This window comes from Ovis canadensis, chromosome 19 (assembly GCF_042477335.2).
Source record: "Ovis canadensis isolate MfBH-ARS-UI-01 breed Bighorn chromosome 19, ARS-UI_OviCan_v2, whole genome shotgun sequence".
Lineage (NCBI taxonomy): Eukaryota > Metazoa > Chordata > Mammalia > Artiodactyla > Bovidae > Ovis > Ovis canadensis.
The window spans coordinates 67,636,155-67,652,689 of record NC_091263.1 but is presented as its reverse complement, the minus strand read 5'-3'; the positions used below and the strand labels follow the sequence as shown (position 1 = coordinate 67,652,689).

At 42.6% G+C, this 16,535-nt stretch overlaps 1 protein-coding gene across 1 annotated transcript; it reads left to right on the top strand.

The window, feature by feature from the left end:
• The first annotated feature begins 6,778 nt into the window (after positions 1 to 6,778).
• On the top strand, positions 6,779 to 15,723 carry CCR2 (C-C motif chemokine receptor 2). The gene is made up of 2 exons (XM_069562229.1): positions 6,779 to 7,590; positions 12,349 to 15,723. The coding sequence occupies exon 2, from the start codon at positions 12,360 to 12,362 to the stop codon at positions 13,470 to 13,472; it is 1,113 nt and encodes a 370-aa protein (XP_069418330.1). The 5' UTR covers positions 6,779 to 7,590; positions 12,349 to 12,359; the 3' UTR covers positions 13,473 to 15,723.
• The last annotated feature ends 812 nt before the right edge of the window (positions 15,724 to 16,535 follow it).

Genomic DNA, 16,535 nt, shown 5'->3' with positions numbered 1-16,535 from the left:
CTGGGAGGTAGCTGAAAATGCCTTCTAGGTACTCTGTTCTGACCAATTCTCACCCAAGATTTCCTCCCCAGGGCAGGCCACCTCTGAGGCATCTAGACTGAGATCTGATTCTAGTCACAGAGTAGTCTGAAGCATCAGAGCTATGAAAAAACACACCATTATCTCCCTACTATATGGTTCAAGTGATATCAACTTAAGTCACTTGACAGCAAGTGAATGTATTAAAGATCCTGACTTCACACTATTTCCCCAAGGTTTATTTGGCCTAAAGGTATGGAAACATCAATCTGCTACCTTTACACTCTAAGTTAGTACAGACTCAAATTACCATTTTGATGGCATTTTTATTTCTATTCTTCATTACATATTCAAGTCTGTTCTTGGTTCACTTGGAGATGCTATTGAACTTGGAGGGTTAAAAAAGAAGGAGAAATTCAAGTCTCACCTCTGACTGTTACTTGACACTTTTCCTTTCCAAAAATCATGTGTTGTTTCTGGGCTTTCCTGCTTAGACTATATGCCCTGTTGTATTATTTTGTCACTTGGAACAAAAACAGTGGAAATAGTTTGTACAATTTTTATCATAAAGAAATGACCAGAAGATGAAGGAACATAAAACTGTGCTTCTTTGATGGGTACTAGTCTAGATCATTGTTTTTAACCAAAACTGAACTGAAGATGTAAAATCCTAGAACTCACTAATCTATTTTAGTAGGTCACAGGAAGCAGGCAAACCATAGAAACCACAATCAACCAAAAGCATCGCTGTTGAAATAAAATGGCAAGAGTTTAACCTTCTAAAGGTGTTAACTGAACAAATCCAACTGACAATGTCAAGGGGACATCCTCAAAGCACCTCAGGGTGTTGATAAACCTCTCCTATTTCCTTGCCCCAGCAGCCATTCTTTCTAGCCATGCTTTTCCCCATGTTTTAATTGAGTACTGCCACCCATGGAGGGGCAGAGAGGCTCTTGGATCAAATCTAACTTTCAGCTTCAATGGTCTAACCCCCAACTCAGCTGTTGATCTTCAGAGTATGAATAATCAAGAATCTTAAATTTTTCCATGGCCAGTGTTGTTGATCTGGTTCTTCCCTCTTCATTCAGGGAGCATGAACTCTATTTCATTGGTTTACAGAAGAATGGATCATCTCCTCAACCCTGGCCCAGGTGACCTTAAGATGATTGCTGGGAGCCAGCGTGAGGAATTCCACCCATGACAAGGTCATGCGGCAAGAGCTCTGATGGCAAGGCTAATCAGACTTCAGGTTTTCCCCCTGGCATTTCCTGAGCATCCATCCCCCCAAAAAATAAGAATCTGCCTGCTTTTCCACTCTTCTGATATTCTCTGGAAAAAGTCAAATCAGGGCTTTAGTCTCCTGCATTTGAAAGGGATGTTTTAGTTAAAACCCCTCCAATAGCTCTCTAGCTTGCCTAACAGGTTCCCCAGACCTCTTACAGCTTGTGAATTGCTTACAGCCCCCCAGCTGTGAGAGGCACAAAGCTTAAAAGCATCTTAAAGATACAGAGCCTTTTCTAAAGAGTTAAAAATTATATTGGTGGAGGGTTTTCACTGTTGACTCAATGACTGCTCCAGGCCTCTATATTCTTTATCTTTTAGGCACCTGGAAGGATGTTACTCAATGTAAGCAGGATGTAGAAAAAGATACATAGTAGTTTTGATGTTAGCAACACTAGACTTTTGAGTTAATTGCTTCTCTTTTGCTGTAAATCACTGTACTCCCTCTACTTGTTATAAGTTGCTGTATCTTTGCTGTGTAAGAATGTAACTTTATTTAGTGCTTTCTGAGAGTGGCACTAGACCTTGGGAAGATCAACACAAATAAGTCTTCTGGTTGACAAACCCTTATCAGAAAAAAGGTGGCCCTTTTGGCTGGAAGATGATGTAAATTACCTAAGACTTGTGTATACAATTAGGTATGCAGAGAGAAAAGCCTGGTTTTGATAAGAGTCTGGACTGCTAACGCTGCATAATTTTGTGTTACCCATTGATCTCCATGTTTTATCAAAAGTATAAAAGGCCTTCTGAATAATAGGGGCCAGAGCCAGTCACTGGACTGGTTTCCCCCGTGTCTCTCTCTCTCTCTTCTTCTCTCCCTTTCCCTCCCTCTCCTCTTTACTTTAATTTCAGGCTGAATTTCCATCTGGGGCACGGAGGCTCGCCAAGTCTACTTACTTGCCCTGTCTGTTAAGACCCACGTGAAAGGGAGCCTAAGGCGAGGCACCCTTAGATATTCAAGTGAGCGCCAGTGGCCCAACATAGATGGTGCAAATTCCTTGTCTGAAATTTTATTGGTCTTCCGCATAATCCAAGCTATTCAGCCCTTTTTCTCCACTTAATCTTCCTACTACACTATTTCTTCCTAATCTAATCTTATATTAATAAATAAATAAGTTTTCCTCGCCGACTCCGTCCACCCTTCGAATTTCCTGGATCCACCGGGGCTGGACCCCAGCAGATGATCACAGCCATGTCTTCTATGTGACCCTGCTTGGTCAGTAGTCACATCAGAGACAGAAGTCTGGAGATGTGTTTTCCTCTAAGTCTGGTCATAGTCCAGACTTCCTCCAAGGTCATACTCCTTTTGCCAGACTTGAGAATTTCAGAAAACATGAACCCAGTGCCAACAGGTAGATGGAAGCAGGCGGGGGTGGGGGTGGTTCTCAAACTCAAGGAGAAGTATCTTTTGTAACTCTTTCTATGTGCAGAAAGAATTCTAAGGTGTACTAGCTTTGGTTCCCAATTTTCTGACTATCTATATGGACCCTGTGAAAAGAAAAAAAAAAAGTTTGACTTGATAGCAGTGTGGCTATTTGCTATTCTTCCCCAGATCCACTCTGAGCCCCAGAAAGCTGGTGTCCACGTGCTACATCACCTGGACTCCCTGCTGCACCCTCTTCTCATTGGGTTTAACCCAACATTACTGGGATGCACTGCAGGAGACCGGAGTGGGAACAGAAGGTTTCCTGCTCGGCTGCTGTTCTGGTGGTGCCTGTATCCTTCAACTTTCAGCTCTCAGTAGGACTCAGGTAATACTGTTAATTCTTTTGACTCTTCAAGCACAGGGGTAACAGTTCCCACTTTTGCCAGCATCTCTGGGCACCTCAACACCCTTGCTAGTTCTTTTAATGCTGTCAATGCCTATGTACATATACTTATCCTTAGAAAGTCTTCAAAATGTCAGTCAACTGTGTCATATGTTCCCTGCGCTAGAGATAACGCAAAGATTTGAATTCAGGCTCTACCGCTACTTAGCTCTGCATATCTCTCTGTTTATAAAATGACAGACCTGGAGTCAATGATACTTGTAGGAAGACAGAAATGTAGTGTGGTCCTAATCAGCAATAGCCAAATTTCTGGGTCTTGACCTTCCTCATTCTAGACTGACTCAAAGGAACTAGTTGCAAGATATCATAAGCAGAAGTGGATGCAGTATCAGTGGAGTGAATATGACCTGTTTTGTTATTGATATCTCAGAAAAACCACATTAGATTTGGGGGAACTTTCCCTATTCCTGCTCAAGCAAATAATTGTTTCCTAGAGGAACAACCTGAGGCCCCTTTGCTCAGTACAAAAAAACAGGTCTTCTGCAGAATACACGGTCACAATGTATTGAAATCTAGAAAGGACACCTGGACTTCCCCGAGTGTTTTACTGTTGTTATTCTTCACTACTATTTATTGAGAGCCTACTACACACCAGGTACTCTACTAGCTGCTTTACGTTTATTTACACCTCAGAGACCCCAGACACCTTATCATTCCTAATTCATAGCTGGGGAAAATAAAGCTTAGAAACTTGCCAAGGCTATCTGAGATCCTTGTTTCCATATGGCCTATCCTGGAAAATTTCCCATGTGCATTTGGGAAGTACACTGTATGCTGCTGTTGTTTGGTAGAGTTGTACATATACATCTGTTAAAATCTCATTGGTTTATTGTGTTGTTCAAGTTTTCTATTTCCTTACTTCTATATGAATTTTTTTCCCATTACTAAGAGCGGGTTATTAAAGGCTCCAGTGATTATTTCTTCTTCAGTTCTGTCAGTTTCTGCTTCATATATTTTGATGATGTTATTACATGTAAGTGTTTATAATTATCATACCTTCTTGCTGTACTGAGCTTTCTTCATTATCCCTGTAAACTTTTTTGAACTTCATGTCTATCTTGTCTGATATTACCATAACCACCTCTGCTCTCTCGGTTAATAGTTCCATGGAACGTATTTCTCTGTCCTTCACTGTCAATCTTTTTGTGTCTTTTAAAGTGAATCTCTTATTGACAGTATTTAATTAGGTCATATTTTTGTTTTGCTTTGTTAACTCATTCTATAATTCTTTATCTTTTGGTTGGAGGATTTAATCCACTTAAATTTCAAGTAATTACTTACAAGGAATGACATCCTGTCATTCTGCTATTTGTTTTCAGTACGCCTTAGAACTTTTTTGCCCTTCATTCCCTGCATTACTGTCTTTTGTGCTTAGCTGATTTTTTTGAAATGGAATGTTTATTGCTTTTTATTTTCTTTTGTACATATTCTATAGCTATTTTCTTTGTGGTTACCACGAGGGTCATATTTAATATCCCAAAGTTATAACATTCTAATTTACATTTGTACCAGCTTAACTTCAATAACATAGGAGAAGGCAATGGCACCCCACTCCAGTACTCTTGCCTGGAAAATCCCATGGACGGAGGAGCCTGGTAGGCTGCAGTCCATGGGGTCGCTAAGAGTCAGACACGGCTGAGCGACGTCACTTTCACTTTTCACTTTCATGCATTGGAGAAGGAAATGGCAACCCACTCCAGTGTTCTTGCCTGGAGAATCCCAGGGACGGTGGAGCCTGATGGGCTGCCGTCTATGGGGTCGCAGAGTCGGACATGACTGAAGCGACTTAGCAGCAGCAGCAGCAACTTCAATAACATACAAAAACTATTTTATCTGTGAATGTCCTAATTTCTCCCTCACTCCTGAGTTTTGCTGGTTTTAAGAAAAACAAGTTTACAGCTTTTTTTCTTTTAGCAGTTTGAATATATGGGTCCACTGCTTTCTGGCCATTTAAGTTTCTGATGAGAAATCTGCTTATTATCTTATTGAGAATCTCCTTTTTGTGATCATCTGTTTTTCTCCTGCTGCTTTCTGTGTTTTTGTCTTTTGAAAGTTTGATTATAATGTGTCCTGGAGTGGGTCTCTTTGAACTTAATCTTACTTGGAGTTCACTGAGTTTCTTGGATGTTTATATTCATGTCTTCCTTTAAATCTGGAAAGTTTTCACATTATTTCTTCAAATATACTCTCTGCCACTTTCTCTCTCTCTTTTATCCTGGGATACCCACAAGTCCCTTAAGTTCTGCTCACTTTTCTTCAATCTTTTCTTTCTGTTCCGCAGACCCAATAACTTCCAAGTTTGTTGATTCTTTCTCTTGCCTGCTTGAATCTACCTCTGGATCCCCTTAGTGAATTTTTCATATCAGTTATTGTATTTTTCAGCTCCAGAATTTCTTTTTAGCTTCTTTTTAGATTTTCCATCTCTTAAGTGATATTTGCATTTGATCATACACGGTTTTCTTGATTCTCTCCACATCTCCCTTGAAGTCAGTGAGTCTCTTTAAGTCTTTATCTAACAGATCTGCCATCACATCTTTTTCAGGAACAGCTTCTCTTTGTTTATTATTTGCCTTTGAATGGACAATATTTTTCTGTTCCTTTATACATTGTGATTTTTTTTTTTTGGCTGAAATTGGACATTTGAACCTAACAACGTGGTAATTCTAGAAGTCAGATTCTCTCTTTCTCAGGATTTTTTTTATCATTATTGAAGGATAATTGCTTTACAAAATTGTGTTGTTTTCTGTCAAACCTCAACCTGAATCAGCCACAGGTATACATAAATCCCCTCCCTTTTGAACTTCCCTCCCAACTCCCTCCCCATCCCACTCCTCTAGGTTAATACAGAGCCCCTGTGTGAGTTTCTTAGCCATACAGCAAATTCCCTGTTTGCTATTTATTTTACACATGGTAATGTAAGTTTTTTGCTTTTTTTTTTTAAGTTGTTCTTGGTTTGTTTTTGTTTTGATTGCTGTAACCTCTCTCTGTGCCAAGGATCAGCCTGAACTGTGAACTTAAGGTCTTCTCAGGTCTTTTCAGAGCCTATGCTCTTCCCTGAATACATGGTGGTGGTTTAGGCGCTGAGTCGTTTCCGACTCTTGCGACCCCAAGGACTGTAGCCTGCCAGGCTCCTCTGTCCATGGAATTCTCCAGGCAAGAATCCTGGAGTGGGTTGCCATTTCCTTCTCCAGGGAATCTTCCCAACCCAGGAATCGAACCTGGGTCTCCTGCCTTTCAGGCAGATTATTTCCAACTGAGCTACGAATGCAGTCCTTTTTAAATTTTCCCTGTTTTTGAAGGTCCCAGTTTTTAATGTGTGATTCCCAGAAAGGGAAAAAGAGAAAAATTAAACAGAGAAAAATAAAGGGCACCGGCTCTTTAAATACCCTGAAAGTCGCTTCAGCCAGAGGGGGAGGGGCTTACAGCAATGAGGGGAATACAACAATGGCTGCCCTTCTCTTTGTTTGCATTTCTAAGATTAGAAGCAATCGCCAGTGGTCAGAGCACAGATCCCTGATATCTGGAGGTCAGGGCCCAATTTGTGCCCACCTTGGGTTCTGCAAGCTACGTGCAAGCTGCCCCAGGAACACATGCAGAACTGCCTGCCAAAGTGCCTGGGGTAGGGAAGTAGGTGGGGGTTACTGTGCCAAGAGCTGAAATTGGCCATAGTTAACTGCAACTGGTCATCCAAGCCGTCTCCTGAAAGTTGAAGACCCTCAACTGACTCCAGAGTTCCAAATCAGTTAGATCAGACAGCTTCTGCCAGTGAAACTGTTGCCTAGGTGAGGAGAGAGACTCATGATACTTCCTAACCTACTATCTTCCCAAAATCTCAACGGTGTTTTCTTTTAGCAAAACTTTTTTCTCAAGAGTGGAACCTGTAACAGCTGAGGATCTTCTTACTAAAGACATCTCTGACACAAGAGACCATTTAACATTCCCTTTTCATTAAAAAGCTCTGTCTAAATAAGTTTTCTCACCAAGTCCCAAATCTTTGATGCCACTGAAATCAGAGCATATGGTCAACAGCCCCCATTATCATTTATCCTCTAGGAAATGAAATTCTAGTGTGCTCGTTTCATGCAAATCATTACTGGCAGAAGACAGTGAAAGATTTCCAGATATAGAGAACCACAAGACAAAGAAGCCCAGAGTCGTTAGACCCAGGAGCAAACACGGAGTGTGCTTGATTTAAACCCTCAAGGTTGCATAATCAAGATTTCAAAATGAATTCTACTCTGGAGACTTAACCTAGTGTACATCGTTCCTGGCTGGAAAAGAAGAACTATATCATTCTTTTTTTCAAATCTTTACCATTACTCGCCCTTGTATCTCCGCCTTCTCTTTCTGCAGGAAACTTTATTTCCTACTTCTGCACACCAAGTTTCTACCTCCAGATCTGTTTGGTTCAGTTGCTGAGAAGCCTGACACACCAGTGCCACTTAAAAGAAGCCATCTACCGGTGAGTTGGGGGTGCTTTTTCCATCACTTTATGAATCAAAGGCTCAAAGCATCTCGATGCTAGATGCAAGGACTGGGAGTCTGTATTGCCCAGGAACTGGGGGGATGATCAAGATAGGAGAAAGGGATGGAGAGTGGCATCTGTCCCAGGAATGACAGAGAGATCCCAATGGCAGGAAGGAAGCACAAAGCAGAGTGAGCAGAGCTCAGGTGGTAGGAGAGAGTTGGGCTAAAACAAGACAATTAAGAAAGTAGGACAATCAGGCTTCTCAAATACTGCTCCTCTCACTCTGCCCCTCCCAGCCCCCAAGGACTGTTAAGAGCAGGAACTTTCTACCCTGAATTTCTCCCCCTCTAGTCCACATATGTGATAGTACAGATCCTGCACATACACTTCTCACCTCAATTCAGAGGCTGAAGTGAGGGGTTCATTTTTCTGAGAGGCAGCTTTTAATCAGTTCTGGTTGATGTGTCTTGACACTTGAAAGTGACACCTAAACCAGTGCTCTTCAGCCTCCTTGCTACGTGTCTGCCATGGTAGGAGCTAGGTGACACGGGAGTAGGTGATAAAAAGAAGGCTTCTGGCACTTGAGAGGCAGGTGAATAACAAAGCATAGGAAACACACAGTGGGAGTGGCTGGGGCAGTTCATCCCCAGCCTGAATGACCAGAACCAGGGTCTGCGCTGTGTATTTCTGACTGATAGGCTTCCTGTGTAATCTGAAAGCCAGCATTTCAGAACCACGGATCCAGTCTACACTTTTCCATACAGATGAGGAGACTAACTACAGAACAGCCCAGAGGGCCTGTTACAGCTAAGAGGCTATGTGCAAGGAACCCCAATATTTTAGTTTTTATAACAGCTCCCACTAGATTACCTGGGAGTCTAGCCCACAGGGGAGCCCTCTGTTTCTCAGAAACTCGTAGCCTACTAGTTCTCCATTATTCACTTCTCAATTGATATTTATATGTACGAGGCTGGATTCTAGGGCACTAAGATAGTTCATTGCAAAAACAAAGCTCTCTGCCCTCTTGAAGCTTAATGTGTGTGTGTGTGTGCGCTTGTGCATTTATAGGTAGGACACATTTGTATGGGCAAGTGTGTGGATTTTAAGGCTAAATGCCAAAGACATTCTGTTCAAGGCATGAAGAGCCACCAAAAACTCGGTTACTTCTGCATCCTTCTACATTCATCTCTGTCCTCAGAGTCTAAAGATGAAAACCCTTGAGGGCCTTTGAAATGGAATAGCCCAACAGTTCAAATTCCAGCTCAGCCAGTACTCGCATTGTGAGTCTGGGAAAAAATTATTTAATGCATCCATGCTTCTATTTCTTCACTTTTAAAATGTATATTTATCTCATAAAACTGTTAAGGATTACATTAATTAACGTATGAAGAGTATTTAGCATAGCACATGGAGCCTAAGGAACATTCAATTAATCACTATAGTTTTAATTCTTTAGGTGGATACCTTTTTTCCTCAAGTTTGATCAGAAGTATTATTTAGCTTCTGCTCATTTAAAGAATTTAGTTCAGTGCTGTGAAATTCAAAATCTGTGAAATGTATCAATCACAAGAGAAAGTGAAAAATAAGGTGCGTACACAGATTAAAAACAAATCCAGTCACTGCCAGGAAAAAAATAAACATTCTTGAGAACAATTCTAATGTTGTTAGTTGTCACACTTACTATGAGTTTTATGTATTTTTTCAATGAACTTATTACTGGTACCTCCTTTAGCCAGGTGCTGTCATAAGTGCTGAAGACAGAAACATAACCTAGTCCTCTCTCTCAAGGAGCGCACAATGGGTAGAAGATAATGTGTTTATTATAAAGGCATGCACAATGTTTTGAGATGGTAAGAATGATATGACAGAGGAGGATGGTTGGACTTCACAGAGAAAGGGAGAGGGCTTCCTAGGTGGCACAGTGGTAAAGAATCTACCTGCCAATGCAGGAGATGCAAGTTCAATTCCTGGGTTGGGAAGGTTCCCTGGAGTAGGAAATGGCAACTCACTGCAGTATTCTTGCCTGGGAAATTCCATGGACAAAGAAGCCTGGCGGGCTACAGTCCCTGGGGTGGCAAAAGAGTCAGACACGACTGAGTGTGTGGAAGTGTGTGCGCACGTGCACGCACACACACACACACACACACACACACACACACACACCACAGGATGAACAGGAACTCAGCAGACATCTTAGGCAAGGGGGCAAGCATGTGCCAAATCACTGAAGCCTGAAGGAAATGATGAGCCTGGGAAAAGTGGGAAAAAGATGGGTATTGCTGGACCACAGGATCTGGGATTTGAGAAGTGATTAGAAATGAAGCTGAGAAGAAAGGAGCTTAGAAAAGCCATGAGTAGTAGCCTGGGCATTGCCTTTGAGGCCCCACCATATACAAATCGTGGGGCTACTTGAGTTTTAAACTTAGAAGAGCACGATCCAATTTCAGTTTCAGAGAAGACAGACTGAAACAGAACATGGTGAGGAAAAAGGCGAGAGCAAATGAAGGAGCTCAGCAAAGCCAGGATGCATAGGAGGCAACAGAGTGGCAGCTGAAAGAGGTGCAGAGGGGATGACTCTGAGAGGTGACCATGAGGTAGAATCCATGTAACATAATAATAATACCAACAACAACAGTACAGAGCATTTCTTTGTACTAGATGCTGCACTATCTTTGTTTCCACAGCAACTCAGCATGGTTATTATTTTAAACAAAAAGAAACTGACAGTTGAAGAAGCAGTTAACCTCAAATTACACAACTTGGACGCTGGAGGCAGGATTCAAGTCTAGGTCTGTTTAGCTCCAAAGGCCTGGCTCCGTGGAGATTCCTTTAAAAAATTGCAAATAGAACTGCCTTATGACCCAGCAATCCCACTGCTGGGCATACACACTGAGGAAACCAGAATTGAAAGAGACACATGTACCCCAATGTTCATTGCAGCACTGTTTATAATAGCCAGGACATGGAAACAACCTAGATGTCCATCAGCAGATGAATGGATAAGAAAGCTGTGGTACATACACACAATGGAGTATTACTCAGGCATCAAAAAGAATACATTTGAATCAGTTCTAATGAGATGGATGAAACTGGAGCCGATTATACAGACTGAAGTAAGCCAGAAAGAAAAACACCAATACAGTATACTGACACATATATATGGAATTTAGAAAGATGGTAATGATGACCCTGTATGTGAGACAGCAAGAGATACAGATATATAGAATGGACTTTTGGACTCTGAGGGAGAGGGAGAGGGTGGGATGATTTGGGAGAATGGCATTGAAACATGTATACTATCATGTAAGAAACGAAGTGCCAGTCTATGTTAGATACAGGATACAGGATGCTTGGGGCTGGTGCATGGGGATGATCCAGAGAGATGCTATGGGGTGGGAGGTGGGAGGGGGATTCAGGATTGGGAGTTCGTATACACCCGTGGTGGATTCATGTCAATGTATGGCAAAACCAATAAACTATTGTAAAGTAAAATAAAGTAAAAATAAAATTTTAAAAAATAAATAAATAAAAAACAAAGGCCTGGCTCCTAATCTTCTGAAAAAGAGTGGACCCAAGACAATGTCAAATCTTACTTCTTAAATAATGGAGTACATGACATTGGTCAAGATAAAGAATCCACAAGCTGAAGCAACTTTCCAGGGGTGTTCAGTTTGGGGTGGGTTGAATTCAAGGTACCTATCTGATATCCACTTTGCTCTCTGTCTAAAATAGAGTATGGCTCCTAGTAAGCGCTCAATAAATACTGGTTAAATAAATAAGTCCATGGGGATATATGCAATAGGCAATGGAAAATTCAACTCTGAGGTGGGGCTGAAAGGCAGAGCTTTGGGAAGCATTAGCCTACAGGAAACTTAGAACCTGAAAACAACTCAGGAAGAACTTTGGAACAAGGGTTAAGAGGTAAATGGTAAAGAAGTGGGAGCCAAGGATGGTGCCTAGGGACCCTTACAGCATAGGCAGGGGGAGGGAACACCAACAAAGAATATGAAAACGAAGTGGTAGGCCAGGAACTAGCCTACTGGAAGCCAAACAGGTTTTCTTGTTTTTTAACTTAAAAAAATTTTTTTTTCTTTTTGGCCGTGCTATGCACCTTGTGGAATCTTAGTTCCTGAATCAGGGATTTAATTCGGCCCTCAGCAGTGAAAGCATGAAGTCCTAAGCACTGGACTGCCAGCGAATTTCCAAATCAAAAGTTTTCAATGAAAGTGGTCATGGGAAGGATCAAATGTTTGATGAAGATGAAACTAAAAGCCAGGGTGTTTAAAACTGGGCTCTCAATGCAATCCTGGCAAGAGAAGTTTTGGCAAAATGATGGGGGCAGAAAGTTGAGGGAGTGTTCAGAACACTTTGGGTGGCAAGTAATAGAAAATGCAACTCATAATGGCTCATTATGAGCATCCCCAGAAGCCCCCTAGTGGAGTCCCCTCATATACTATCATCCAGGATTGAGTCCCAGGCCTAGCAGAGAAAGCAAGTGTCCAGCAGAGTCAGCCTTATAATGAGAGCCAGGCTCTGCAGGAAGGCCAAGGTGTTGGGAAACGGCTGTGGGAAGACGACTGGTGTCTGTGATCAGGAATAAGGGGAAGTGGCAAACTAGCACACATGCTTTCACGGAGATGGCTGCCAAGGAGAGAGAAAGCCTGGATGTTGCTTAAGTGGAGCAGGGACCTTGGTAAGACTGGGGACTGTAGCCATTGTGCTGTATGTCATCATCTTGTCCTCTGTTTCCAGGACCGAGGAAGATGGACGGCAATGATACGTTCAGCCATAATGTGCTTCCCACATCTCATTCTCTGTTTACAACAAATGTCAAGGGGAATGATGAAGAACCCACCACCAGTTATGACTATGATTACAGTGAACCCTGCCGAAAGACCAGCGTGGGACAAATCGAAGCACAGCTCCTGCCGCCGCTCTACTCACTGGTGTTCATCTTTGGTTTTGTGGGCAACTTGCTGGTTGTCCTCATCCTAATCAATTGCAAAAAGCTGAAGAGCATGACTGACATCTACCTGCTTAACCTGGCCATCTCTGACCTGCTGTTCCTCCTCACCATGCCGTTCTGGGCTCACTATGCTGCAGACCAGTGGGTTTTTGGGAATGCGATGTGCAAATTTTTCACAGGGCTGTATCACATTGGTTATTTTGGTGGAATCTTCTTCATCATCCTCTTGACAATCGATAGGTACCTGGCTATCGTCCATGCTGTGTTTGCTTTAAAAGCCAGGACAGTCACCTTTGGGGTGGTGACAAGTGGGGTCACGTGGGTGGTGGCTGTGTTTGCCTCTCTCCCAGGAATCATCTTTATCAAATCCCTCGAAGAACATTCAGGTTACGCCTGTGCCCCTTATTTTCCACTAGGATGGAAGAATTTCCACACAGTTATGAGGAGCATCTTGGGGCTGGTGCTGCCACTGCTTGTCATGATTGTCTGCTACTCGGGAATCATAAAAACCCTGCTCCGGTGTCGCAATGAGAAGAAGAAGCACAAGGCTGTGAGGCTCATCTTTGTGATCATGATTGTCTACTTTCTCTTCTGGGCTCCCTACAACATCGTCCTCCTCCTGAGCACCTTCCAGGAATTCTTTGGCCTGAGTACCTGTAAGAGCAGCAGCCAGCTGGACCAGGCCATGCAGGTGACAGAGACCCTGGGGATGACTCACTGCTGCATCAACCCCATCATCTACGCCTTCGTGGGCGAGAAGTTCAGGAGGTATCTCTCTGTGTTCTTCCGAAAGCACATTGCCAAACACCTCTGCAAACAATGCCCGGTTTTCTATGGGGAGACAGGAGATCGAGTGAGCTCAACATACACCCATTCCACTGGGGAACAGGAAGTCTCAGCTGCTTTATAGAAGAGCAGAAGTTCACCTGTTATTTTCAAATGTAATAGCCATCTATATATGACAATAAGCCGCCAGGGTTTGTTGAAGAACAAAGGAGTCTAAAGTTTCTAGAGTAAGTGCCCAGGAACTTCAAGATTATGTGAATCAATGAAGACTTATGTTACTCTTGTAGAGTCACTGTGCTCAGGGAACATTCCAAAGCAACTGTGGGCAGAGACTTGGAATCTCCAACAAGCTTATCACAGTTCCTAGAAAATGCCATATTGCCTTGTTTGTGCTCTTCCCTCCACCTTCCCCCCATCCACCGCTTTGCTTACTCTCTGATTCTATCAACCTCTTTAATCAATCTCTTTAATCCTCTGGAGATTGGGAAAAGGAGTCAGGCGAGGATGAATGGAAAGAGGGGGAGTAGAGTCCGGACCAAGGGGAAGGAGGTGAAAGTGTAAGCATGTTTAAGCCTTTACAAGGACGCAGGTAAGGGGTTCGCTTGCCCAGCCAGGCAGCAGCACTGGTCCTTAGCACCATCTCCTACCATATTTAACTTTGGAGGCGTTTGTAGGTTGCGGTGAGCAAGAGAACTGTAAGAACTCTCTAGGAACTGTGGCTAGGCCCACGATCCTCTTCTGCTAAGTACGTGACACATTTCTGCTTCATTACAGTTTAACTATGACAACCACACAACCTACATTTGAAATCTATTCAATACCTTGCCCCATTGTATATATACTTCTTAGGCCTCATCCCTCTATACAAAAATTTATTAAAATGTTTGTTTATAAAATACACATAATCTTTAATGAGATGAAAAAATTAAAGCCTTTGTCTAAAAAGGGAAAGGGGAGGGGTGGAGGTGGTAATTATGAGAAAGGAGTGGGCTCTAGTGAGTCCCTCCATGAGGAGTGGAGGGGCACGCTCACACCAGATGCACAGGAATGTTTCCAGAATTGGTCAAGAAACAGTGAGGAAGGATGCGCCAGAACCCCTAAAGGGATCTGATAGTATTTTGTTTCTTTGTGGCTTTTCCTGCTTTCTTGCTGCCCTTTCCCACCTGTCTCCCCACAGCCTTTATCACAGTTCTGCCTGTGGGATTGCCCCACCCCAAAGGCCAGTCTGTAGAGGTCCAGGAGAGTAGCTGTGGGGAGAAGGTAAAGGAAATTGTGCAGCAAGAGCTCCTACTGGGCCTGGGAGAGGGAAGACAATCAGTGGGGATACTGGGGTGAGTGTTCAAAGCAGAGAAGGGGCCTGTTCTGGAAAACAAACATCAGCCTGTGACCTCAGGGTCTATTACCAGGCAAGGCAGGCCAAGATGAGGAAGACTCTAGACAGACTGGAAAAAAAATGTTTTCCAAATTACCTTCTGGCAACTCATTTTTGCACACAGGCAGAGAGTTCAGATACACAAACATACACACACACCACACACACACTCATGTATTTCAATGTAAAGTAAAAATTAAATGAAAGCTGGAAACTGCAACCTAAAATTGCAGTAAAGTATCATTTTTAAGATCCTTACTATTATGCCAAGCCTAAAAATAGTGTATTAGTCATAGAGACAATGCTGGTATTGGTGGAGCACATGGTGTGTTTGGGAGACCGCGGGTTCAACATAAATAAATATTGTCAGGGAGCTGGAGGTCTGTAAGCTATGGGTTTACTAGCTTATGGTGATATAGCATCTAAATAATCTCAGATTACAGCACATGCGCCACAACTGTCATCTCAACTGTGTGTCTTTATTCTGACTTTGTACCAAAAATCTTTTTTGCCTCATTATGAAGTCTAGAAAGTCATGGATTTAATCCTATTTGAATGCTTCATGCCTTGCTGCATCTTTACTGATGCTCTGATGGGTCCTCTCTTTGGCCAGTGGGACTTCTAATAGGGAGCTGGAGAAGTTCACCTAAGCAAACAAAGACTTTGGTCTTGGCTTGAGCTAAGCTAAGAATATACCTATGTGTTAGAGCATCTCCAATCTGATGCAGACAAGAAACACAGGGATCCTGTAACCTGGCAACTGGGGAACTGGAAGTTACTAAGGTTTTACTTTCTTGCCTCATGTCTAGAGGCTTCAGAAAGAGGTGTATGTTGTGCTGAGGGGGGCGGCCTTCACCTTCAGATATCTGTATTATCCTAAGGAATGCATTAAATTTTGTTATGATGATGAAATGTAAATATTGTTTTTAAAAACTATGTCTTGAAAACTTCCACAATATTATAAAGCAATTATCCTCCAATTAAATTAATTTTTTTTAAACTATGACTTGGAAAATGCATCAACACTCTTAACTATACTGTTTTTTAAAAACTTTCTGATTACCAATTCCTCTGTACTTCTTCTCCCAGACTCTGATACTCACCATTCTATTCTTTTCATCTATGAGGCTGACGATTTTAGATTCCTCACATGAGTGAAATTATGCAGTTCCTGTCCTCCTGTGTCTGACTTATTTCATTAGCGTCATGCCCTCCAAGTACATCCATGTTGTTGCATACTGCAGAATTTCCCACTTTTTTAAGGCTAAATTATATTCCTTCAATGTGTAGACGTTTTCTTTATCCATTTATCAACATGTATAGAATTGTTATACAGGGTGAGTAAGTACTAAAATAATAATACCCTATTGTATACTTAAAAACTGTTAGAAGTGTAAATCTCATATTCTATTTCCACCACAATAAAAAAATCTTTAACTGCCAATTTTGTCATGCAGTGGTGTGACAGACTGTCTCACTGTCCACAGCTTCTCACTGCTTCCCCTGTGCAATTACACGTGCCTGTCCTTGCTGTGTGACCTGCAGTGTACCCTGAGGGGAGGGACACCCCTCAGCCCGACCACAGACGGCTCGGCCAGGAGACAGCACAACTGACGCCTGCTTCGTCTGAGCAGGGTGTTGAAATGCCTGGGTGGAGTCTCTGGCTCTCCCTGCTCAGCCGCAGGAAGGTCCATCCCAGACCACAAGTCCTTCGGCCCAGGTGCCTGGTGAAGTGAGTGGGAAATCGCAGAGAGCAGAACTGGGCCCCAGCTACCCAGCAGCCACATGTCACGGGAGTAAGCAGTCCACGTTAGC

Bases quoted from the DNA above. Each gene is read 5' to 3' on its own strand.
- CCR2 (XM_069562229.1), top strand. From the start codon at position 12,360: ATGGACGGCAATGATACGTTCAGCCATAATGTGCTTCCCACATCTCAT.